Source organism: Wyeomyia smithii, chromosome 2, assembly GCF_029784165.1.
Source record: "Wyeomyia smithii strain HCP4-BCI-WySm-NY-G18 chromosome 2, ASM2978416v1, whole genome shotgun sequence".
Classification (NCBI taxonomy): Eukaryota; Metazoa; Arthropoda; class Insecta; order Diptera; family Culicidae; genus Wyeomyia; species Wyeomyia smithii.
The window spans coordinates 107,515,974-107,542,472 of NC_073695.1; the positions used below are offsets into that span (position 1 = coordinate 107,515,974).

At 43.2% G+C, this 26,499-nt stretch overlaps 1 protein-coding gene across 1 annotated transcript; it reads right to left on the bottom strand.

Moving 5' to 3' along the window:
- Window positions 1-23,167: 23,167 nt before the first annotated feature.
- On the bottom strand, window positions 23,168-24,579 carry LOC129725491 (microfibril-associated glycoprotein 4-like). Its single transcript, XM_055681411.1, has 2 exons — window positions 23,599-24,579; window positions 23,168-23,539 (listed from the first exon to the last, which is right to left on the bottom strand). Exons 1-2 carry the CDS (start codon window positions 24,564-24,566, stop codon window positions 23,422-23,424), a joined length of 1,086 nt encoding a protein of 361 aa, XP_055537386.1. The 5' UTR covers window positions 24,567-24,579; the 3' UTR covers window positions 23,168-23,421.
- Between the last annotated feature and the right edge of the window lie 1,920 nt (window positions 24,580-26,499).

A 26,499-nucleotide genomic window follows, 5' to 3' on the forward strand; every position in this document is an offset into this window, starting at 1 on the left:
ATCACATTTATTGTAAGTTATACAGCGGTTCTAGCAGTTGACATTAACTTTTGAATCAAGGTTGGCGAATTAGTTGAAACTTGAACAGTTCAAGTTGTATATTAGCAAAATGAAGCACTTCTTCGGCCCACTCCTGACCAGATGCGAACATTTCAATTGATGGTGAGACGATTTATCACGTTGATTGCACTATTCCAGTGCAGCATAGCAAGGATATATAACCGGTAAGAGACTCTAGAAGCAAAATTAAAAATCATACTTGAAGAGAGAAAAAAATTAACTAGGTAAGGAACGGCTTAAGCAGCAGCGCCTATTTTAATCAGTCAAAGAAAACAGGCCTAAAACTCCTGCATTTCGATCAATATCGACTATTTCAATGATGGAAACGAAAACTTTGATTGTCTAGCTGTCTTACGAATATGAGAAATACCGTTAATCACAAAGAAATCTGTGAACAAACATCATTTGAAACAAATCGACCTCTATTGCAGCCATTCAGGAGCCACTTCGGGTGCTAAAGAAAAAACGCCTGCAAAACAGATGGAAACTGCTTAAAATAGGTTCGGGGTGATTGGAAGAGTGTCCCTCGATTGGTAACTTTAATTGATTATTGTTGAAGTTTGCTAACTTAGTTTCACAATCTGAAAACGAATTCTGACAGACAAAACGATAGAGAACATATTGATATAATATTGTTTGAATTTCACCCAACACATTTCTAGTATTTCGTCTGAATACACAGGCGGTTCCTAAAACTGCTTAGAATATGTTCCCTACCCTTTGTTTTTATTAAACAAAAAAGTAAGAGGCACAAAAAAGTTGATCATAAAATCCATTTACTAATACCGTTTAGAATACAAATTAACAATTAATAGAAAAAAATTCCAACTGGTAGATCACAGAACTCTTCGTTTGCCAAGGAAATATTTTTTTCAATTCAGTACCATTACAACTTAAAGCGAAGATAGAAAAAAATTGTGTTTCACATATTAAATCTGTTTTGTAGATTTAATATACCACCTGGTTGTAAATTGAAAGAAAAAATTGCACCATCTATGTTATTTTTAGTTTATGGGCTACAATAATTTATAATCGAAGGAAAGCCCAGACTTTCTGATCGTCTGTTCCCCATGTTATAGGTACCTCACGACAGCGTGTTACTCCAGAAACGTGTTGTCTCGATCGTTATAAGCAAGATGGTGGCTTCATCACGAGTTGCGATGGTAGTGTGGCCCAAATAAGGTTACGTTCTAAGCTCAGGCAACATTCGACAGCTGCTCACCGTGGAACATCAAAATTGTCATCGGGGACATGAACGCTCTGGTCGAACAAACACCCGGCAGTTGCACAACCGACAGTCACCACCTTCTGCAAAGGAACCAAGTGATTTGACTCCGACGATGACCATCGATAGCCATCGGAAATGCTCGCACCAACAAAACGACTGGTTTGACGGGAAATACCAGCCCGCTTTCTTATCTTATATTTTTGGCGACAGATCATGAAGATCCACGATACGCCTCCATAAAACTCGGTCTTGGAATGCTCCTCTGTAGTCTCCCCCTACACAGGCTGCTCGGGCATCCCCGACGACAGCGCTTGTCTGCCTTGAAGTTGTCATCCTCTATCCGGGTCTGTGCAGAATATTATTTTTGCCAGTCGCTCATCCGCCATACGTGCTACGCGGCCAGCTCACCGAAACCTGTCGTATTTTATTAGCTTGACAATATCAGAGTGTACAATTCGACAAGTATATAATTCGTACAGCTCGTGATTCATGCGCCTATGTCACACTTCATTTCTTTTGTTTGCCATCAAGTATTGATCGTAGGATTCTACGCTCGACGACTGCAGCATTCGTTGATCGGTCTCCTTCTACATCCACGATTTATGTCCATGGAACTGGGAGGATCAAAGTGCGGATCTATGGTCTGCGGGACCTAAGCTGGCTACGCAATCCGTAATATGCGCTGTTCGCTGCCACAATCCATCTCTTCACCTCGCGACTCATTTCGCTACCACACGTTGTATGTATACCAAGATAAACAAACTCATCAATCACTTCAGAGTTATTCCCATCCATCCCGACCGCAGCACCAACGCCCGTAGGACAACCACGCTCTCTGCCAGCCATACTCACCATAATCATCCATGTATTTTGTTATGGGAATGTTTATGGTAAGTCTAATTGGTTGGTAAACGGCTGGGCAGTGCAGTACACCCGTACTAGTTGGCATGAAATTGACCCCAGTGTGGTCCAAAGCAGAATACCCAGCAACTCCTATCCCTACCTCCACGTGGTACCGACTGGGATACCAGCATCCATGGGAAGATCGATGAACCGGTGAGAACTTGGTCGTATGCTGACAGGGGGAGCCGTTCTCTTAAGAGGGCTGCTTGCCTGAGCGTCTGTTCTCCATGTTAGGGGCGGCTTAAACAGCGTCTGATCCGGAGCGGACGGCTGAACTACGAAATGCGGTGTTTCGTCAGCTACACCCAGGACGGCAGCCCCGTTGCGAGACTAGGCATTCGCAGCCCTATTAAGGCAGCATGCTGAAATAAAATCCTTCAAACAATGAGGAATTGAACATGGACCGGAACAAACGGCAACGAACTAGGCGGCGAAATTAGGACGACGATTGGAAGCTCGGTATATAGAACTGTGAATCACTGAACACCCCTTCTGCTGGATCAGCTAGAACCCCACCAATTCGACATCGTTGCGCTCCAGGAGCTTTGCCGGGAAGGGGAGGAGGTACGGAGGATTTGTGCCGCAGGGCACAGTACTATCAGAACGGCGACACAACCAATGAACTGGATTCCAGCTTAATAGTGCTGGGCAGGATGAAGAGTCGTGTGATCAAGTGGCAGGCGATCAGCGACTGGTTGTTTTTATTGAGAATAAAAGACCAGTTCTACAACTACACTGTCCTTAATGTACACTGACCTCGTGAAAAAAGACCTGATGTAGAGAAAAAAGAGTTCTACGAACAGCTGGTGAGGCTCTACGATGGCTGCTCGCACATTAAGATCGTCATCGGGGACATGAACGCTCAGATCGGTAGGGGAAACATATACAAGCCGGTAATCAGCCCGCACAGCTTGCACACCGTGACAAACGACAACGGCCAGCGATGCGTCAACCTCGCAGCTTCCCGCGGACTGGCAGTCCGAGGCACTTTCTTTCTCCGAAACGATATCCACAAAACCACCTGGAGATCACCTGACCAACGTAAAAAAGCAAAGCAAAGCAAAGCTTTGCTGCTACATTCCGATTCGGAGCTCGACCTTCTGTTTATTTTTACACAGACTTCGCAGCCAACTGTTTAGTGTACAGCACAATTGCGGGGCTAGCGCTACGATCCTACTGACACTAACAGTCTCTCCCGAGCCGCGACTCGAACCTACGACGACTAGCTTGTTAGGCCAGCACCGTACCTCGAGACCAGTTGGAAGGTCTGACCTGACCAACGTACAGCAAACCAAGTTGACCACGTTCTCATCGACGGCCGATTCTTCTCAGACATTACAAACGTACGCACCAATCGCGGTGCGGATATTGGCTCGGGCCACTACTTAGTTGCGGTAACTTCGCGCTCAAAACTGTTGACCGCATACCACGCGCGATATCGCCGAGCCCCGCGGCTTAACATCAAAGGAGCTCCGGGACCCCAAGACTGCGGAGGAATATGCGCAACAGCTCGAAACGGTACTTCTCATGGCGGAGGGGCTTGGCGCATCGCCTCTCGAAGACCGATGGAGCAGCTATCAGGGAGACCGCAACGGCGGTTCTATGATACGATAAACTAGTCTCGCAGGCGGATGGGAACGTTTTCACGGATACCAGCAAGGTGGTAGACGGTGGATACCTGAATGGCGATACAGTCAACAGAAGCGGAGCATAAACTGACCTAAGAGAACCATCAGCAGATGACCAGCCCCCGATGTTTATGAAGTTCTTTATGAGATCGGGAAGCTGAAGAACAACAAAGCCGCAGACGGAGACGGACTGCCTAGCGAGTTCTTTTAGCATGGGAGAGAGGTGCTGCCTAGAACGCTGCAATGGGTCATTTCCAGGATTTGGGAAGAGGAAAAACTGTCAGACGAGCGAATGGGGGTCTGCCCCATTTACAAGAAGGGCAACAAGCTGGAGTGCCGCAACTACCGCGGAATCTCGACAATCAATGTCGCCTACAAAATACTCTCACAGATCCTGTTCCGTCGTCTTCCACCTTTAACCAGGAGGTTCGTGGGCCAGTACCAAGCACGCTTCATGGGAGCCCGTGCCACCACGGACCAGATCTTCTCGGTTTGATAGATCTTACAGAAATGTCGCGAGTAAAACGTGCCCACACATCACATCTTTATCGACTTCACGGCGGCCTATGACACAGTCGATTGAGAACAGCAATGGCAGATCATGCACGACAACGGGCTTTCGGAAAAACTGTCTCCACTGATCAAGGCCACCATAGCGCAAATGATGTGCCACGTTCGTGTTTCAGGGATACTCTCGAGCCCCTTTGAATCGTGCAGAGGGTTAAGACAAGGGAACGGACTTTCTTATTTGCTGTTTAACATCGCCCTTGAGGGCACCGATCTGAAGGGCGAGCATCGACACGAGGGGCATGATTTTTACAAGGTCTGTTCAGCTTCTGGGTTTCGCGGATGGCTTTGACATCATAACACGTAACTTTACGACGGCAGAGGAAACTTACGTCCGACTGAAAGCCGCAGCTGGACGAATCAGAGTGCGATTAAATGCGTCGAAAAAAGCGCAAGCGAAAGGGTTCAGCGATGAGCTTTAGGTGGTTGACGAGTTCGTGTATTTGGGGTCATTGGTGACCGCTGACAACAACACTAGTAAAAAGATCCAGAGATGCACCCAGGCTGAAAATCATGCTTACTTTTTACTTTGGAAGACACTTCGATCGTGTCGAGTGCGACGACGCACGAAGTTGACGCTGTGCAAAACTCTGATAAGACCGGTAGTCCTCTACGGAATCGAGACAACAACGCTTCTCGTGGAGGACCTTAACGCCCTTGGAGTTTCCGTACGGAAGGTGCTGCGGACTACCTACGGTGGAGTACAGACGGACGACGGAGAATGGCGACGGCGCATGAACCAAGAGCTGCTATTTGAAAAGAACCCCATTGCACACCAGACGAAAGACCATAGGTTGCGGTAGGCCAATCATGTTGTGACGATGCCGGACGACAACCTCGTGAAATCACTGCTCTTCAGCAACCCTGCCGGCACCAGAAAAAGAGGGGCACAGTGTGCGCAATAGCTCGACCAGATCGAAGGACACTTGAGGGTGATAAGACGCCTGGGGAACTAGCGAAACAGAGCCCACAACCGAGCAAAAGAGCGACAACTTCTTGATACAGCACGAGCCACCATGGCTCTCGTCTGATTGGTAAGGTAATTATGGTATGTCTAATTCTTGCGGCTTCCCTCCTGAGAACCGTAACTGCCTCATACATATTTCTAAGATTACACCGATGATATCGATCCACGAAGTCTATGAGCATGTGAGACTTCGTGATAATGGTGCCACTTCTATACAAACCTGCTTTTCGTAATGCACTTTCCAAGGCTATGACAAACAGCAAGCTCGAGAGCCCGTCCCCTTGCATCAGACCATCCAACGTCACAAACTTGTCTGATGATTCACCCGCTGTCCTGACGCTTGATTAAAACCAAGAGTTCAAAAGTTAAACGCTTCAGCTTAATCAGTTTTGTTGGAAAACCTTGTTCATGCATAATCTGCCACAACTCGTTACGTTCCACTGAGTCGTACGCCGCCTTGAAGTCTATAAATAGATGTCTGCAAGTTGCGTTCTCCAAACTTGTCTAGGATCTGTCTCAAGGTGAATATCCGGGCCGTTGTACGCCGAACCGCTCGGAAACCACACTGGTATTCCATAAAAAAGCCTGCTGTAACGGCCTCAGTGAATGGAACAGGATACGAGAGAGAATTTTATATGCAAAATTGAGAACGGTTATGCCTCGATAGTTGCTTCAGTCGAGTCAAAATTCTGTGGCTGTTCTAACGGTTGCGTTTACTGTGGTGGTTTTTGCTATTGAGGGATGGTATCTTGGCTATTGATACTCTGGCTATTGCTGTTTGAGCTATTATTAGAGGGAAACGGGATGTTGTTGGTTATTCTAGTCAAGAGAGAGGTACAGGCTGTGCTGGGACCATCTTATAGATAGGACATATGAGTCCTTTCAACTATGCAGCCGCAATCTCCCGTTTTTTTTTTTTTTTGTTGTAAGATTTGGACCGCTTCGAGTATTGTTTTGATCTTTTGTGGTATACCTCTTCTTTAGTCTAGGTACTCGTGGCAGACATATCACTATTGATGGAAGTGATCGTCGTTGTCATATCGCACCCTTTCTCCCAATTAGGCACTGAATTTCGTATGAAATGTATTACCTCATTAGGATTCGCGGACCAGACCTCAAAAGGCTCCAAAGTTCCTTTTCCAAAGGCTCTTATTCTGCGCTGTATTAGTGCACTGCAGTGGCAGAGCAAATGTTCTGCGGTTTCACATTCGAACCCGCAGAGACGACAAATTTCGTCATCTGACTGACCAATTTGTTTCAGGTGATGCTTACTTGGACAGTGTCCTGTAAACAGTCCGGTAATTGTTCTTAGTCCCTTTTTATTTAAACTAATCAATTGCTGGCTATTCTTGACGCTTGGTTTTATAAAGCGTTTAGACTGGCGTAGCCCTACTGAGCATATCCAGTTCTCTTGTATAGGCCTATGTTCCCAGGTTTTCAATTCTGCTTTCAAGGCGCTTGATGACACCCCACAGAACGGTTCTGGGCCAATGATATCGGTACATGACCCCTGTCTAGCTAACGTATCGGCTTTTTCATTGCCTTCCACTCCGCAGTGCCCAGGAACCCAGTTTAACCATACTTGGTTCCTTTCTGCCACTTGTTTCAGTGAAAGGATGCACTCCCATACTAGCTTAGAGGTACATGTGAAGGCTTTTAGTGCTTCAAGTGCTGCTTGGCTATCAGAAAAAATGCATATGTTAGCATGCCTATATTTTCTAGCCAAACAGACTTGTGCACATTCATAAATTGCAAATATTTCGGCCTGGAACACTGTAGGCCAACGGCCCATCGATATCGAGGTACTTATCCCAGGACCATTTATACCTGCGCCGGTTGAATCATTCATTTTTGAGCCATCTGTGTAAAAGACGACAGAGCCTTGTCGGTTATTCGGGCCACCTTGTTCCCAAACTTCCCGTTCGGTCTCTATGATTTTGAAAGGTATTTCGAAGTTTGCTTCTGTATTAATCCAGTCTTCGATACCTGGTATATGTTTGCTCAGCTGGAAATGTTTGAGGATTGCCAGCTGGCCTGTCTGATCTCCATCAGGTACTTTTTTAAGGCGTGTTAGTCTCAATGCACTTTTTTCCGCCTCTAGTTGTACTACCTGGTGGGGTGGTAATAGATGCAGAGTCCCGTTTTTAAGAAGTTCAGCCGGTTAGCCATTCTTCCCAACGGATTTATGGTTTCTTAGCTCTACACAAGCTTTTTTCATGTCGTCCGAGGTTGGCAAATCCACAGCTTTTACATTTTCCACAATTTCACTCCTTTTCTACTTTCCGACTCTACTATCTTCCTAATCGTTCAGCAACACCTCGAAGTGGTTGTTCGTAATGCCTGGGCTCCTGCGACTTATTCGTAATCAGGTTACCCTCCCTGTCATTATACACAGCAGGAACTGGCACAGTCTGTTATCACTCTACAGAAGCTCCACGGTTTTTTGCCTGTTTTCGGTAGCTCTACTTGCCTGGTTAGTTACCTTGTGCTACATTCCGATTCGGAACTTGCCCTTCTGTTTATTTTTACACAGACTTCGCAGACGACTATTTAGTGTACAGGATAATTGCGGGGCTAGCGCTACGATCCTGCTGACACTAACAGTCTCTCCCGAGACGAGACTCGAACCTACGACGACTGTCTTGTTAGGCCAGCATCGTACCTCGAGACCATCTGGGAGATTGCTACTTGCCTGGTATCTCCCACGAAACTGACGCGTCACACGGTTTGCTGCTTGTAACTTGTTGGCGCAGCTCCGGTTCTGTTCTTCCGTCACTTCTAGATACTCAGCATCAAACCACGCACTACGCGTGGTTCCCGTGGCCTTGCCTATTACTTCTCGGGTGTTTTTACTGACCGCGTCGTACATCCACTGCTTGTTTAGGCCCACTTCAACTGGATAATCGATCCATCCATAAACTTTTCGAGTGTACTATGCAGTAACTCCTCCCACTGATAGCTGAATGCTCAGACGTATCTTCCTCTTCGTTCCTGATTTGGACAACCGGGCGTGAATCTTACCTAGCAAGAGATGAAACCTCGTTCAGCCCCCGAGAAGACCGCACGTCAATGACGTCTGAGAGATGCTGACCGTCTATCAGCATTTGGTCAATCTGGAAGAAGGCCTCTCCATTGGAGTGTCTCAGGATGTGTTCTGACGAGGTCCAAAACGGTACTACTCCAAATGTTCCGACGAGGAAATAGGTATTACAGATGGTCATTTCTCTGGCCACGGTGAAGTTTACTAGCCTCAAGCCGTTGTCGGTAATGGTTGAGTGAGGGCTTTCCCCACCAGTAACGGATCTAATGAAGCCCTCCCGTCCGCATAAGCGTTCAAATCTGAGTCGAAGATCTTTACATCGTGTTGTAGAAGAGTGCCCATGTTATCTCAAGGAGCTTCTACAACTCCTTCTTTACACATTGAAAGGACTATATTTGAAAAATCTGCCTTTGGCTCTCAATACGCATAGACGGCTTATTATATGCCTCCACCTAATGACACGCTTCATTTAGTAGATTTGCTAGTGCTCGCAATGGGGTCTACCGCCCGAAAATCTGTCTAAGTATCGCCATAAGAGATAACGCCATCAGTGGGCTCGAAATGAGTTTACCATGATTCTAAGGAGAAGGAAGCGCCTGCAGATGGACAAAAATTATAAAGAGGTTGATTAACTGCTTCAGACTAATGATTTTCACAAGTTTTATGAGAAGGGTAACCAATCCCGTGAAGACTACACATCGAGTCCAGATATGTGAAGGGACGTAGATAAAAACTTGATCACAGGCGAGTGAGAGGTTGTCAACGGAAGAAGCAGTTCTTCTATGAGCACCTCAATAGCGGTGTAATAAATGGAGGTAGAAGGACAGTTTACCTTGGAATGACTACAAACGATAGCAGTGTCTCAGATATCTCAGAAAATGTCGGAAGTACAACATGCGCACACATCAAACCTTCGTGGACTGCAAGGTTGCGTATAGTGTAGTCGATCAAGACCAGCACTGGCAAATTACACACGACTGCGCTTTTTCGGATGAACTGACATGACTTATGAGAGCTGTCTTCGACCGAGTGGTGTGTTACGTGTGCGTATTGGACAGCGCACAGAGAGTTGAAACAAGCATGCACGTTCTTGCAACATTGTTCTTGGGGGTGTAATCGGACGAGTAGACAACGAAACGGGAGACACGATTTTCAGCAAAGGTAGCCCACTTATCGGCTTCACAGACGATATCCAGGTTATTACCACAAATTTTTCGACGGTGACCGACTAGAAGAATGAGAAGAAGAAGAAGAGTTGTACTAGAAATCAATACGTCGAAAATCAAGTATATGAAAGGTAGAGGCTCAAATTAGTATTCATGTGGAATTGCGTTTCCAAATTGAACATCTTTTGGTTCTTACTTACTTTACTTTACTTTTACGGCGACAGACCGATTATCGATCCAATTGCCGAATGCAGAATACGTAGCCATGTCACTCGGTCTCGGTCGCCGATCGGCCTCTTTCAACGTCCATGCTTCATGACCGTAGAGGGCCATGGAAAGGATCAGTGTTTTGTAGAGTGCAAGTTTAGTACGGATTTGCAGACTGCAGACCTCAGTTGGTTACGTAATCCGTATAAGGCCCTGTTTGCAGTTGCTATCCGCCTTTTTTTCTCACGGCTAATATCGTTGTCACATGTCACCAATGTACCCAGGACAGTAAATTCGTCGACTACTTCAAAAATTTCTCCATCTCAAACAACCTCAGAACCACCATCCGTCGGACTACCACGCTCTCTACCAGTATTGCGTTTGGCAGAGCCATGTATTTAGTTTTGGCAGAGGTGATGATGAGCCCTACTTTCGCAGCTTTCCTCCTGAGAGCTCCGAAGACCCCTTTCACTGCTCTACGGATGATACCAATAATGTCGATATCGTCGCTAAAAACCTACAAGCACGTGAGACTTCGTAATCATGGTGCCGCTTCTTTGCACGCCAGCTCTTGGTTGCTATAGTCCTCCAATGCGATGTTGAACAATAAGTTTGACAGCCTGTCTCCCTGCTTTAAACGATCTTACGTCACGAAAAAATCCGAAATCTCACCAGCTATCCTGACGCATGATGTAAAACCTTCAAGGGTGGCAGGTATCAGCCTAATTTATTTTGTTGGGAAACCATGTACGAGCATACTTCGCCATAACTTATTTCTTTTAACTGTATCGTACGCTGCCCTAAAGTCTATGAACAGATGGTTAGTCCGCAAGTTCAGAAGGTGAGATTTAAGTTCTACTGCATACAATTTACTTGATTTTTTTTTCTTTTTCTTTGCTTTCTCAAGTAGAAAACAAATCAAGAAATCCTGTAGTTTTTAATGTATTGTTTTGTTAATGACTGGTAATAGTTATGCAGTGTTACTTTGTATTCTCTTTTACAAAGATGTACACGACAATGAAGTCACTGCCAGACGTTTCGGTCGTGTTCTTTCTTGAAGGGAAAATTTGGTTGTGTTAAACCTTTTGTTATTGGTTTTTAATTATTTAATAAATATTTATTTGAATTTTAAATTATTTACTTTTGACGTGATCACAGCTGAGATTGATCCATTATCCAGGTTCCAAATTGGTTCCTAGAATTGTGTTAATTTCGCTTATATTGATATGGTTTTGAACCAAAAGAACTTTTGCGTGTAGGTTACTAGTTGCTTTTCATAATAAATATTTGTGTTTTTTTATACAATTTTCAACACATTTGAGGATTTAAATTTATTGTAGAACAAAACTTCACAACAAATCAATGCTGTTTCGGCGAAGAGAAACAACTTAAAATAAGTACATATTATATAGCAGTTTGAGAGGAATTATGCCTATTGACTATAAAAAGAGTAAATTCTGAAAACCGAGGACAATAAGACATTAATAATTCAACAGGCCTTGGCTGGAGTTTTTGCATAGTAGCGATCTGATGGTTTTTGGAATAAAACAAATATCAATTTCAACTCAAATTCTTAGAGCGAATTCATGTTTTGAAAGGTGTATGAATGTTTTTTTTAACACAATCCGCACCTGCCTGATAATGAGAGAATTAAAAAATTGCGAAAAAACACTTAACCTGTTAATCCCAACCCACCACTAACGATAATAAGCGCATTCAACACAGAAGTAACTTCGGACGTAAGAAAAAGCTGGACACCGACTGGCAGTCAGAGTTGCCAATGTTCCAGTTTAAACTGGATTCCTCCAGTTTTTTTCAAGTGATCCAGTCAAACAGTTTATTCCCAAAATCTTCCAGCTTTTTCAGATATTTGCCAGTTTTATCCAGTTTTTTATTCACTGAGCTCCGTTTGATTTTCGTGAATATTTTTAACGTAAATTTTGTAGATTGATAAATTATTTTAACAATTCTTAACAGCATTTTCAGTATTCTATCTTCTCGCACGAAGCACAGTCAAATTAAAGACTGCATAATATCGTTGAGATGAAACCAAACAAATAGATTTTAAAAAATTCTATTTATTTTCTGTTGCGTAGCAGTTAAAAAATTGTTAGAAGAATTAGATACCAAAGGATAGCGAAGTCAGAAATAATTAAAATTTCAACTTCACTGGTGTAACGAAAGAAAATGCTGCTGTATTTTTAGATTTTGAGATAGATTGATTGGGTATTTTGAATTTTGCTGCTGTTTGAGGATATTTTTCAGTACATAATTTTAACAAAATGTAAGCCCGAAACTAAACACTTCTGATTAAAATGAGTTATTTTTTGCGAAGAGTTATCTCTTTAGTTGCTGTATAGAAAACCGTCATTGAACCATAACAGAAAAGCACTCTCACAATCACTTTTTTGCTTTTTTTTTAATTTTTTTGGAATCCAGTTTTTTCCAGTTTTTTCTTCCGCCTTTTTCCAGTGAAATCGAAAATTTTATTGGCAACTCTGCTGGCAGTATAACTGCATTTTCGCTATTAACAATATTATGCAGTACGGACTTCGCTGGTACTGTACTTCATATTTCAAGAATAACCACTTCGCCCTCTGGTTTTAAGTACGTACAGGGCAACCGACTGACCACGGAAATCTGTTGAACACAAAACAGTTTATAGTTTCCGCCAGGGTAGACTATTACCCCTCTGCTTACGTTCGCCTCTAGGTTCCTAGGAGTTTTTGGAATGGTCCGAAAGAATTATTATCCTTTTATTTGTGACCGGTCGTTTGCGGTTCCGGTGAAAAATGGTTCGTGCATAGCGTCAAACTGGCACTAGGCAGCATGCAGCACTAACTCCAGGACAAGATTTCCGGAATTAACATTCGGTATTTACATCCAATTTGCAGGCCTTTTGTTGACTGCTTATACGCTAGATACAGTTTAAAATTAGCCTGCATTGTGTTTGTGGGTAACTGAAGTTGATATAAATTGTTGCTATTTGTGATAGTTTGTATGATTAACGACAAGTCGCATTTTGAGCATTAAGCACAATTTTCGGTTGTTTGATGGCTGTAAGCGATCCATGAAAAACATTGATTAAACAATTCCTTGGGCTTCAAAAGGTTCCAGTATTTCTATAAATACCTACATCGCAGAAGGTGTTTGTTTAGCACGAAACGATAAACTTTCAGCCATTGTGCCTCTGCCTATCTTTCTTGCATCTAAAGAAACTGCTGAACAAATTTCCTTCTGCCAAACAAAATTCCAATTTGCGTGGCTATAAAATTAACTTTAGAAGTAAATTTCAACCGAGTTTTGCCGTGGATGTGCTTTTGGTCTGTCTCGGATATGCTGCCTACTAGCAAATACGGCTGGATAAAATCGGTGAAAAAGAGTAGTGTATTTATTATTTAATTACTACCAGACATGCTTTCATCCGCGAAGCAAGTAATATTTTCATTAGGAACTATGAAATGATACATTTTATGTTATTTTGACTAAAACTAGAAACTAGTGTCGTGTTGTTGGCTAGATCAGTTCACTAGCAAACATTGTGCTATAATAACTGACTGGCTCGTCGAACCGACAACCAACCCAAAATGGCACGAGCTGCCTTCGGTAGCAATTTTACGTATACGACGAAAGGGTTTATCGCCGTACGATTTTACTGCGCTGGAATGAATTTGCTAAGTGGAGGTTAGGGTGCTCAGTTTGAAAAGTTTTACTATCAATTATGGTAGTTTCATAGCTGTTTATGACATTATTGCCTGTTGACTTTGCGGTTGTTGGAAAATTATCGTTTTATTACTATGGTACTAGCGTAAGGTGGTTAGTTTATCAACGTTGGTTTGTGGGCGACAATTCTACGGGGTTTCTATTTTATCTGAAGTATTTGTTTTTAATTCAATATATATGTTTGTCAGTCTTGACTGTCTTTTCATCAATATTTGCCAATATTCACTGTAAAAAGCTTGCAACGCCTTCTGACAGGCATAATTGATCGGCGTGATGCCAAACAAAGTGCTAGAAATATTATTTCGAGTAATCGGCGTTCAAAGTATAACCACCCCGTATGTTTTCTACAAGTTGCTACAGAGAATTTTTGTCATAATATCACTATGAACTGATCAAATGATTTCTGTTTTTTTTTTTCATAGAAGATAGATTATTAATTTTTACATCCACTGGTGTTAATAACTCAATTTTAAAATAAAGTGGCGCTTGGTTCGGTTTGGTCACACGCTGAAGAACCATTTTCACCGGGTTGTCGTCCGACATCCTAACGACATGCCCAGCTCACCGTAGTCTCCCGATTTTCGCCGTTTGAACGATGATTGGTTCTTCCAGCAGCTGATGTAACTCGTGGTTCATCCTCCGCCATGATCCATCTTCCATCTGCACTCCACCACAGATGGTACGCAACACCTTTCGTTCGAAAACCCCAAGGGCGCGTTGGTCCTCCACGAGCATAGTCCAGGTTTCGTGACCGTAGAGGACTACCGGTCAGATCAGTGTTTTGTAGATGGTTAACTTCGTGCGGCGGCTGATTTTATTCGAGCGGAGCGTCCTCCGGAGTCCAAAGTAGGCACGTTTTCCTGCCATAAGGCGTCGACGAATTTCTCTGCTGGTGTCGTTGTCAGCAGTCACCAGTGAGCCCAGGTACACGAACTCGTCTACCACCTCGATTTCATCACCGCTAATATGAATTCGTGGCGGGAGGTTAACACTGTTTTCTCTGGAACCTCTTCCTCTCATGCATGGGCGTAGCCAGAATTTCAAATAGGGGGGGGGGGCAAGCTCTTCAAAATTTTAGAAGTGAAAAAATGGTACACTAAGGTCGCCTTCTACGCGATTATTTTTACGCGGGTTTTTTTTCGCGGCTTTTTTTACGTGGATACCGGAACTTACGCGGTTTTGTTACGCAGATTTCGAAATTTAGGCGTTTTTTTAAGCGGATTCCGGAATTTACGCGTTTTTTAAGCGGCACGTATCCCCCGCGTAAAAAGTAAAGTCGCTGTGTTTTGAAAAATAGAAATAAACACTAGTCTTTAGTGATTGTTACATCAAGGCAACCAGTGAAAAGTTGTCCTTGACATTTGAGTGGAACATCATCGAGTTTTTCTTCGACGAAGAAAACGAAGTTACGTTCGGACGTTGTTGTTTAACCACTACCAGGACCTCTCCGAGAACGATGCAGGTCAGCTGAATGATGCGGCGAAGGTACGTTTACTTCTCCGGAAGCTGGACATTCATTCGCACAGCCGCTATCTCAACTACATCCTGTCAAAGCTTCCCAAGGACGTGAAGATTGAAGACACAGTCAAGATTCTCAATAAAATCTTCGGGCATCAAACGTCAAATGTTCCGGAAGCGGTTCATGTGTCTTTTCGTGATTGTTGTTGACCATCTGCCGATGAACACTCAGCAAGCAGAGAGCACTCAACCGCTGTTCAACCATTGTTGACTTCAGCCAGGTTTTCACCCGACGTAATGTGCTGAACGAGCGTTAAATCGTGCATGTTTCCATGGTAGAGCAAGTGCAATTTTAACTGCTTTCTCAGGCACAGGGAAGAAAGAACGGGCTTTAGCTAGCAGGTCTATAAGATCCAACTCTTCCAAGTTCTTACGGTCTGCTCTCCTACTGCTGCAATGTTAATACAAAACTTCCACCTCTCCAACAAAATTGTCAACTTCATAATAAATTACGAAATTTTCGGTTTTGCGCGTGAACTCTTCCAACGACATGCGTATTACATTAGCGGGATGCAGCAAGGACAACGCTTAGGCAGGTACTCTGTCTTCATCGAACCGTGTTTCCAGTGAGGTTACAAGAGAATCAAGGTAAGGAATTGTCACAGCTCGGTTCCAATACTCCAAGCTAGTGGATGCAGGCGGATTTGCCCGGTTCATTTGCCGCTGCAATATCCTAAGTGGATCAAATGAAAAACCTGTGCAATTCCACACAACATAGCGCAAGCATTTCAATCAATTATTTTCGATCTTACTGATACTTTACACAGATGTTTCTATGGGCTAAAGATGTCGGTTTGTGCTATTAAAGTTATTGAAAACAAAATTCAAATGTCAACATTAAGGGGAGGGGGGGCCCGGCCTCCCCTGTCCCCTTCTGGCTACGCCCATGCTCTCATGTACTTGGTCTTCGATGCGTTTATGGCCAGTCCAATTCGTCCGGCTTCAGCCTTCAGTCTGATGTACGTCTCCGTCATCTTTTCAAGGGTTCGTGCTACAATATCAATGTCATCGGCGAAACCAAAGAGCTGAACAGAGCTTCTAAAAATCGTGCCACTCGTGTCGACACCAGCCCTACGTATCACACCTTCCAAAGCGTATCGTATCCACCTTCCACGATAATCCATCACCTTGCCGTAACCCTCTTCGAGATTTGAAGGGACTCGAGAGTGTCCCCGAAACTCGAGCTACGCACATCACCCGATCCATCGTCGACTTGACCAACCGTGTCAGTTTATCCGGAAAGCCGTAATCGTGCATAATCTGCCATAGCTGATCTCGAACGATTGTGTCGTATGTCGATTTGAAATCGATAAACAAGTGATGTGTGGGCACGTTATACTCACGGCACTTCTGTAGGACCTGCCGTACTGCGAATATTTGGTCCGTGGTGGCGCGGGCACCCATAAATCCCGCTTGGTATTGCCCCACGAATTCCCTTGCAAACGGTGATAGTCGACGGCTCAGAATTTGAGAGAGTACCTTGTAAGCAGCGTTCAGCAACGTGATTGCACGGTAGTTGCAGCAATCCAACTTGTCGCCTTTTTTGTAGATGGGGCACACTGTACCCACCATCCACCCCTCCGGTACTACCTCCTCCTCCCAAATCTTGGCAATAACCCAGTGTAGCACCTTAGTCAGTGATTCACCACCGTGTTTTGACAGCTCACTGGGGAGTTGGTCAGCTCCAGTGGCTTTATTGTTTTTCAGACGGCCAATCTCCTCTCTAACCTCCTAAAGGTCAGGGGCTGGGATTCTGTCGTCATCTGCGCGTACACCGAGATCTACTACCGTCGTCCTCTGCTACATCGCCATTAAGGTGCTCATCTTAGTGCTGCTTCCACCTGTCAATCACCTCACACTTGTTCGTGAGAAGGTTGCCGCCCAGGTCCCTGTACATGTCGGTTTGTGGCACATAGCCTTTGCGGGAACAGTTCAGCTTCTCGTAGAACTTTCGTGTGTCATTCGCACGGTACAGTTCCTCCATCGCCTCGCGGTCTCGATTCTGTTTTTTCTGTTCCGTGCGCGTCGCTAGCGCTCCACGTACGCCCTCGTTTGGTGTTACAGCATTCTCGCTCGTGCGGCTTTCTTCTCTTCCACTAACTGTTTGCACTCGTCGTCAAACTAGTCGTTTCTCCTGTTCGGAGCCATAGTACCAAGCGCCGCTACAGCACTACTACCTATGGCTGATCGAATGTCCCTCCAGCCATCTTCAAGAGTAGCTGCGCCAAGCTGCTCTTCTGTTGGTAATGCTGCTCCCGTGCAACCTCGGCGTCCCGTAGTTGCCCGATGTTTGGTCGCGGTGGGCGATTTTGACGCATGTTTCGCACCGTCGAATGTTTTGAGCGCATGCATACTGCTACAAGGTCCGAATCAATATTCGCACTGCGGTAGGTGCGAACGTTGATGACGTCAGAGAAGAATTTACCATCGATTAGAACGTGGTCGATTTGGTTCTCCACTTGTAAGTCAAGTGATCTCCAGGTGGCTTTGTGGATGTCTTTGCGGGGGAAGAAGGTACTTCTAACTGCCATACCGCGGGAGGCTGCAAAGTTCATACATCGTTGGCCGTTATCATTCGATGCGGCGTGCAGGCTATTCGGCCCTATAACCGGTCTGTACATTGCCTCCCGTCCTATCTGAGCGTTCATATTACCGATGACGATCTTAACGTCCCGTCGCGGGCAGTTTTCATACACCTGCTCCAGCTGCGCATAGAACGCTTCTTTCTCATCGTCGGCTCTTCCTTCGTGTGGGCAGTGCACGTTGATGATGCTGTAGTTGAAGAACCGGCCCTTAATTCTCAACTTACACATCCTCGCACTGATCGGCTGCCACCCGATCACGCGTTGGCGCATCCTACCCAGCACTATAAAACCCGTCCCAAGCTCGTTGGTGGTGCCACAGCTCTGATGAAAGGTAGCCTCTCGATGTCCGCTTTTTCATACCTTCTGTCCCGACCAGCAAAGTTGCTAAGATTTCGAAGTTGCGTGGATTGAGTTCATCATATATGATCCTGTCGCAGCCGTGGAAGCCTAACGATCTGCAGTTCCATGTACCGAGTTTCCAATCGTAGTCCTTATTTCGTCGCCTAGATCTGTGCCGATTGTTCCGATCCGTATTAACTTCTTCGATATTTGCAACGTTTGGTGTTTTTCGGGGCGGCTTGTTGGGCCTTCCCCAACCCCCTGTCTCGCCGGAGGGCCATCGTGTCAGCTCTGATTAGAGTCCCATGCTGCCACCAGGACGTTGATCAGCCGCTCCTAACATGGACATCAGACGCTGTTTTGAGCCGCACCATCTTGGTGAACAGACGCTCGAGTTAGCGAAGCATTTCCTCTACCGCCGAGATATGATTACCGTGCCAACGATCGCGTCGCACATTCTCACTTAGCTATTGTCGGATGACAACATTGCCCAGGCAACGCCAACCAGTTGTGTCCATGTTTTAACTGGTAGTCTATTGTATCATATGACTCGTGGAAGCGTGAGATAGGAACTTGTGAGGACCGGAGCTAAGTTTGACGCTCCTTCAAAGTTGTCGACTCACCATTTGAAGCCTCGATATAAGACAAAACTTGACTGCCACTTTCAGATATTAACGCATTACCATTTATGCTCAGACATACTCGATATTATTTTGATTTGTGAAATCTACTAAAACCATGCAAAAACCGGTTTTGTAGAATCACCGTTTTGAGCTCAATTTTTGTCCGATTTAAGTTCTGTTTTTTGTTTTTTGTTAAAGATGGGTAAGAAGAGAGGCTAATATGTTGACAAACTCTTAGAATTTTGATATTTGGTCTTGAAACAAAATGGCATCGAAAAAACATTGAAAAATTCCGGTTTCTCAAAAATTCAAAATGGCGCCATTGTTGCCCCTTAAGTTGAAATATGTTCAAAATCGGGGAAATTCATTTTCGTATCAAACTTCATTAAAAAATCATACATAGAAGCCAAGGCGAAAAAATAATTGCACTGTGTAATCTATTTTCAGTTTGAGCTCAAAGTCAAACCTATGTTGATAAATGGTCGCCAACTGCGATATAAAAATAACACTCAAAAAAGTGTTAGATTACAGCTTTAAAAATCGTTCTAAAGAATTTTTGTGCTTCTAGCCAAGTCGCAAGTGCGTACAGTCTTCAGTGACTCAAATGAATTTTTATCCGTAAACGAACGTAGAAGCTTCGAACCCGGCGAACAATTGCTCTGCAGTCTTCTGGCGCACTTCTATATTCTGTACTCGATCCGTGGCTGCCACCACTCTTGCAGGCTACGTTGGTTGCGAAAATCTTCTTCCACTTGGTCGATCCACCGTGTATGTCCACTTTGACACTTACATCCGACATCCTTACGATAAGCCCAGCCTACCGCAGCTTTTCGATTTGGACTACATGCAGAACCTTTCGTTCGAAAACCTCAAGAATAAAGCTGGTCCTTCACCTGCATGGTCCATGTTTCATGGCCGTAGAGGGCTACCGGTCTAATAAGTGTTTTGTAGGTGGTCAACTTTGTGGAGCGGCAAGTTTTGATCGACCGGAGCGCCGTGCAACTTAAGCGTGATTTCCGGCCATAATGCATCTCTTTAGCTTTCTGCTAGTGTTGTGGTCGGCTATTACTAAAGAGCCCAAATACACAAACTTATCTACGACCTCGATTTCGTCACCATCAATTGAATCCGTGGTGGGAGGCAAACAGAGTCTTCCCTCGAGCCTCTACTTCTCATGTATTTTGTCTTCGACGTGTTTATGACTAGTCCAACCTGATTGGCCTCTGCCTTAAGTCTGCTGTACGTTTCCGTCAACGTCCGAAAGTTGCGTGTCATAATGTCAACGTCGTCGGCAAAGCCAAACAACTGGCTGGACTTCCCGAAGATCGTACCACCCATGTCTATCCCCGCTTTTTGATAAAACTGTAATGGCACCCATCATTCCCCTTATATTAGCCTTCAGAGTTCCGTCAATTTGACGTAGCTAGAACCCGGAAAAGAACAAATCTTCTACTGGGTGATGAAATGAAAACAGATAGTAAGCTAACTAGTACACAGCCTTCTGCTATGTTTGACTAGGGAGGAAATGAAGAACCGCGAAAGCCTGCATATTCTTGTCTAGGTAAAATAACAAATATTAAAAGTAGGACAGTTAGTCAGCGGCGCATGAGTAACGCAGGTGAGTTCAAAGATCGAGAGCACTAATTAATCGTTATGACCTCGGCAGGGTACAAGGGTACCTTTTCAGACTTTATTGCTTTAAAAAAAACAAGCATAACCTGTACTGACCGAGCTGAAACTTATGGAATGCTCCTAACTAGAGGAAATAAATCATTTTCCATCATCAGACTGCTTATGTCTACTCTCTGGGGTCGATTGTGTCATACGCTGCTTTGACGAACAGGTGGTACTTTGTTATGTTGTACTCGAGGCATTTCTGGAGTACTTGCCGCAGTGCTAAGATCTGATCCGTGGTGGCGCGGGCCTAAATGAGTTCTGCGAAGTTTTTTTTTTTTTTTATTATTCTCGCTTATTTTCCGTCGGTCTATTTCCGCCACTGTTGTGGCCAATTACCGACGCCCAGGAAGGCGACTCCACACTCAGGTCCCTAACTCACGACCCGTTTATTAACGGACCGGCGCCAACGGCTTTACTTTCTCATGCGATGGAAGGCGTGATCCCAGAGATTTTTCGCCTCAGAAAATCTCCCGGTGTCGGCTAGGTTTGAATCTAGACCAGTTAGGTTGGTTGTGAGTGGATCACGCCACCCCACAACCATCGACACCTATGTCGGCGGTGGGATTCGAACCCAGGCGTCGAGCGTGGTTGGCGGAGACGTTACCAACCACACTAGGCCCCCGCTCTTGTTCTGCGAAGTTGAGAGAGTACCTTCAAGGCGGCTCTCAGTAGCGTGACTGCACAATAGTTGCTACAATCCAGCTTGTCGCCTTTTTGGAGATGAAACACACGACACGATTCATTCCTCCGGTAACGTCTCATCCTCACAGATCTTGTCAAACACCCAGTGCAGCGCTCTAGGCAGTGCTTCACCACAGTATTTCAGAAGCTCGCTTGGTATAGGGTTACCACTTGGTCGGAATTAAAAACCAGGACAATTTTTTTCCAGCAAAAATTTGATCAAAGGTGTTTTTATTTTTTGAGGTATCAATATACCTAAGATACCTGAAAATTGCAACACTGGTAAACTGTTTGGAATAAACTTAACAACAGGGGGTTTTAATTTAAAAAAAAATACCTGCTTTTTCTTATACTAATCGATGGCCGAACTTTCAGTAGGCACTATGATTTTTTTCTTAAATCTCTATGGTTTTTCTTTGACTTTTAAATTGAAAAATTAGATTTTTTTAAATTTTCACTAACTGGCAAGTAGTGAACAAAGTCACACTTTTGCTGCTAGAGGGTCATGTCCTAATTTCGAAGACATTAGAGCTGATGTAAAGGAGTGAAAGCCTAATAGTCGGTTGATTAACCGCACCCGTTTTAATATGTTCGCTAGAATTTTCGATAACTTTTTTAACGTGTTGGCAAATTTCTTATGTGTGGAGACATTTTTATAGAGTGTGAAGATATTTGAATAATGACCTGGCATCCCTGTGTCATGATTTCTTGACGGCGGTGTTTATCTTAAAATCGCTTACATTTGTTAAAAATTGAAAATAAATTTTTTGTGGCATATGTATTTCTTTGACATTTCTTATCAAACAAAAAATAATATACATACCCCTGAAACACTCTCTTGTCAAAAAACGTTTAATACCCCGTTCACACTACACCGCGTATTACCTGATATCAGGCGATTCGTGCTATCGAGGCCATATCACCATCCATATTATACCTGATATCCCATACAATCGAGCTGTCAACGGATATCACCTCGGCTACATGCTATCGCGGATATCATGTTCGAAAACCAATAATAACAACATTACCAGCAGTTGGCAACACGGCCAACAGACGTTTGACGCAACCCTACAAATTTTGCAATTTGCGTTGCATGCGAGAAAAAAGGAAGGAAATATTTTTGCTATTTTCATCCCGCACATGTTGACAATTGCATATGGGAGTTCGCGTTGGTGCAAGCCAACTAACTGACATCTCTATCCTAATCCCATTGCTCTTGTTGTCTTGTTTTAGCTTTGACCTGTTTTTGTTTTCTTCTCTTTTTAATTACCAAATTTAGCAAATGTCAAATCATATCAGCTCACTGAAGTGTGAACACTAGAGGTGATATCCGATATCATCTGGCGATATCAGGTGATATCCGGCGTAGTCTGAACAAGGCATAACGGATTCAACGACTAGACAATTTCTCTCGTCAAGATTCAACCAAAGAAAAAAATCTTTCGAAATAAGTTCGTTTCTTCCCGGAGTCAAAATAAAAATATTGAACAATCTGCTACTTTTTTTAATATCCGGCATCATTCAGAAAAATCAGGACAAATGCTAAAATATGAAAAATAAATCAGGACGCTCCAAATGGGTCTCAAAATCAGGACATGTCCTGCTAAATCAGGACGGATGGTATCCCTAGCTTGGTAGTAGGTCACTGCCAGCGGCTTTTTTATTTTTCACCCTGCTGATTTCCTCTTCAATCTCCCAGGGGTTGGGGCCGTAACATCCTAGTTATGATGCTCGCCGTAATAATGGTTCGTCCTTCCGACCACCTCACACTCGCTCGTCAAAAGATTTCCTTCCAGATCGCGGCACATATCGGCTTGTAGTACGTAGCCTCTGCGCGAGCTCTCGTAGAACTTACGGGTGTCGCTGTCGCAGTACAGATGTTCCATAGATTCGCGATTTCATTCCTCCTGTAAGCCCTTTTTACTCCGACGAACCGAGTTCTGCCGAAGAATCAAGGAATGATTTATATATATTTGTAACGGTTATAAGTTAGTTTTATCTCATCTCTTTTCATCTTCGATGTTCACTAAATAATCGTGTCCGGCATAATATCAAAAGAGTAAATGCTTAAAAATACCAATATATAGAATAGTAAGAACCGGAGGATGATTATGACTTTTTTATCCATTTACTAAGCTTTATTCAGAATTCTTTTTTACATACCAACATTTTCAGATGATATTTTTTTAACTTACCAAATAATATATATTATAATATACCTATATAATATGCTTGCAAATAACATACTGTATATTCCTGTTTATTGATATTTTTTTTTTTTCGTTTATTAAGAAACGTTCAAACATTGGTTTAACAGCTGGGAGAAACCATGACAAATTCGGTATACAGTATATTTATTGATTTGATCGTTCGATATGACCAAATCCCAAAGTTATTCTATGCATTTGATATATTTTTAACATGAATTTTTAGTGATAATGTATGCTGGAATACTTGTTTTTCCCTTTGTTCACTAAAAAAGCGCGATATTTACTAATTTTTTTTTTCAGTTCACCTCTCGAATCAGCATTCTGCTGTATTTTAACCCATAGTTAGCATTTTTATAATGATACCAGATAACTGATCTAACATCGTTTGCGTTCATGTATTTACCATTAAGATTACTAAAAAGGGAAATTAATAAATGATATGTTCGTTGCGAGCAACCATGTATTTTACATACCTATGGAGACATTTATTGTACCACCAAGCGCCGCTACTTGACTCTGCACAGTTAGCAGCATTGGCATCGTTGTCACTGTCCAGTGTGGTAAATTTCATTCCTTTATGATACGTCAGTGAATCTCCCGCAGTTCCAGTGTAAGCACCTACTTTCTTCAGAATGTACTTCTCTGTTTCATTGCCAACTTCAAAATCGGAATACTTAGCATACTTGAAGTCTCCAAGAAAGTCTTCTAATTCAACTAACAGCTGGTAAGCTTTTGCTGAAGTTATCTTGTGTAACAACTCCAAACCAATCCAGTATTCTTTATCAGCATCGCCGAAACCATGTTTGTATTCGGTCCAGTTGCGATAGAAGTCTAGTGATCCGTCGTACCGATGTTGGATCACCATCCACCCTCCACCGAATTTTGTTTGCTCACAGAAGCCCACAAATGGTTCATCCTCCATAAACGGTTGCAGTAGATACTTTCCGGATATTTTGCTTGGCTCGGCAGAACAGGAGTCATATGGACCTCGGACTTTGAATTGATGCAAATCAAAAAGCATCCGCACGTTATCAGAGGGCCCCTTAATGGGTTTCAAGTTGAATATAGCATTGCGTAAGTTTTCGTGATTTGTGCAAATTTTCTGCTGCTGCAAAATTTTCCACGATTGGCTTAACACCTGTGTGAAGTTCCGTCCAAGTGCTTCATCTAAGCGCGTTACCATCCACGCCATTCCTTCGTTGCTCTTTTCGAGATGAGCTTGATTCCGTGCCATCAACTCGTTTTGTTCCTTTATATCGTACTCCAGCACCATAAACTTGTACTCCAAATAGTCCAACTTGGCGAGCAAGACTTCGAAGCCGACTCCTTCATTGCTTGTTTTCGTTGTAACCGTTGTAACTTCGATAGTTTTAACAAATTGAACGAAAAACAGTAAAGAAACTAAAACAACCGTGATCACATCAACCATTTTGATAGCCATCGCGCGGACTTCTGAGACCGTTATTGCCACTGAATTATGTTAACGCTGTACTGTTTGTTTATATGCCGTAGGAATTTAAGATAGTAACAGAATATCCCCGCAAGCAGCATATCAGAGAATGTTTTGTCTGACGATATCACTATAAGACGGTGGTGAAATTTATCTATGTACAGTGTTGTTCCAATTTTATCAACACGCAGTTTTGTCAACCCCTGATTAAAATAAAAGCAAACAGCAAAGCCTTGGTGCTCCATTCCGTATCGGAACTCGACCTTTTGTTTATCATACATAGACTTCGTAGCCAAGTGTACAGGACAATTGCGGAGCTAGCGCAACGAATCTACTGACACTAACAGTCTCCGCCGAACTGGGACCAGTTAGGAGATAACAAAAGTCGGCAGTCTAGTAAAATTAGGTTTTTGAAAAATGAGCTTTTTAACCTTCATTGCATCCTAAAAAAAATTTACGTTGTTTACCCTGGTGTGTGGTTTTCCACACATACAACATTTTAATTTGTTTTGGACAAGAAACAACTTAATTTTGCCCCAAACTTATTTTTTTCATTGAGTGCATACATACTTGAAGCTATAGGTACCAAAAAATCCTGTTTCGAAAATCGAATGAGGTATGTATGTGTGCGGAAGTATGTGTATGTGTGTATATTTTCATTCTTACGACCATTATATCTCGATTTTCTCAGCATCGGCTGAACCGATTCGATTGTTCTTAGTCGCGTTTGAAAGAGCTAAAAGTCTAGTTATTTGACAAAAAATATCGTTTTGTTCCGAAATGTGGTCAGCTTATATAGGAACTGATAAACTAACCGATTTTTTCTTTCAGCGGTTTGACCGATTTGAGTCCTTTTGGAGCTAGATGCGTTTGTTAGGATTTGGAGGGAAGATTTTTTTTCAAAAATATACTCAAAATTTAATGATAATTTCCAAAGGTACGTTGAAAAAAAAAAAACAAAACAAAACTTGTGGAAACGCCTAGTACATTGCAGTAGTTCGGAGGTAACCAACTGAATGCTATTATGCGTAGTGTACAAAAACAATCTTGAAAAATACATTTGGATTATCTCAGAAATGGATGTATTGATTTGATTTCCTTGGCTGCAATTGGAAGGGCTTGAAGGCCATTAGGTCATCATCGGACATTTGTTTGATCCGATGGTTCATGCAAAAGTTACAAAACAAAACGTGTTTACATGATATGAGACCAATTAAACATGCTATGATAGCAATTGAACAAAAAAAAAATCCCAACATGGGTTTGACCAAATGAAGTAATTTGGTGCTAGGAATGTTCGTAAGAGTATTCTGAAATCCATGCTAAGCAATGCAAGCAAAGCCTTGGTGCTACATTCCGATTCGTTCATTATACACAGACTTCGCAGTCAAATGTTTAGTGAAAAGGACAATAGACCTTTTAACGTACGAATGTATTAGTGCACCTAGTTGAGGAAAGTATTTACAAATCGCTTTTTTGTTTGCTATGCTATGTTTTTGGCAGCTGGACAAATATTCAGTTGAATACTTATTATAAGTTCTTAACTCGTTTCTGAATGAATTTTTCATTCGTGATCATAAATCGGGGGAAGCTGCTTAACATTATCGACCAAAAATGGTAAAAAGTGATAAAAAGTCGGAGCAACGAGGTGCGATGATTTACATTTTGGAGGAAATTTACATGAGTTTACACGTTCATTAGTGTGCGTAGGTGAAAAGTCACTTAGGGGCCATCCACATACCACGTGGACGGATTTTTAACGATTTTGAAAGCCCCCCCCCCCTCCCCCTCCGTGGACATTTGTCCATATAAATTCAAAAAAAATTGTATGGACCGTGGACATAAGCCAACCCCCTTACCCCAAAGCTGTCCACGTGGTATGTGGATGGCCCCTTATATCTATTGCGGGGCTAGCGCTACGATC

Bases quoted from the DNA above. Each gene is read 5' to 3' on its own strand.
- LOC129725491 (XM_055681411.1), bottom strand. From the start codon at position 24,566: ATGGCTATCAAAATGGTTGATGTGATCACGGTTGTTTTAGTTTCTTTA. The intron at 23,540-23,598 runs GTATGTAAAATA...TTCCCTTTTTAG, and splicing joins TACAATAAATGTCTCCATAG to TAATCTTAATGGTAAATACA.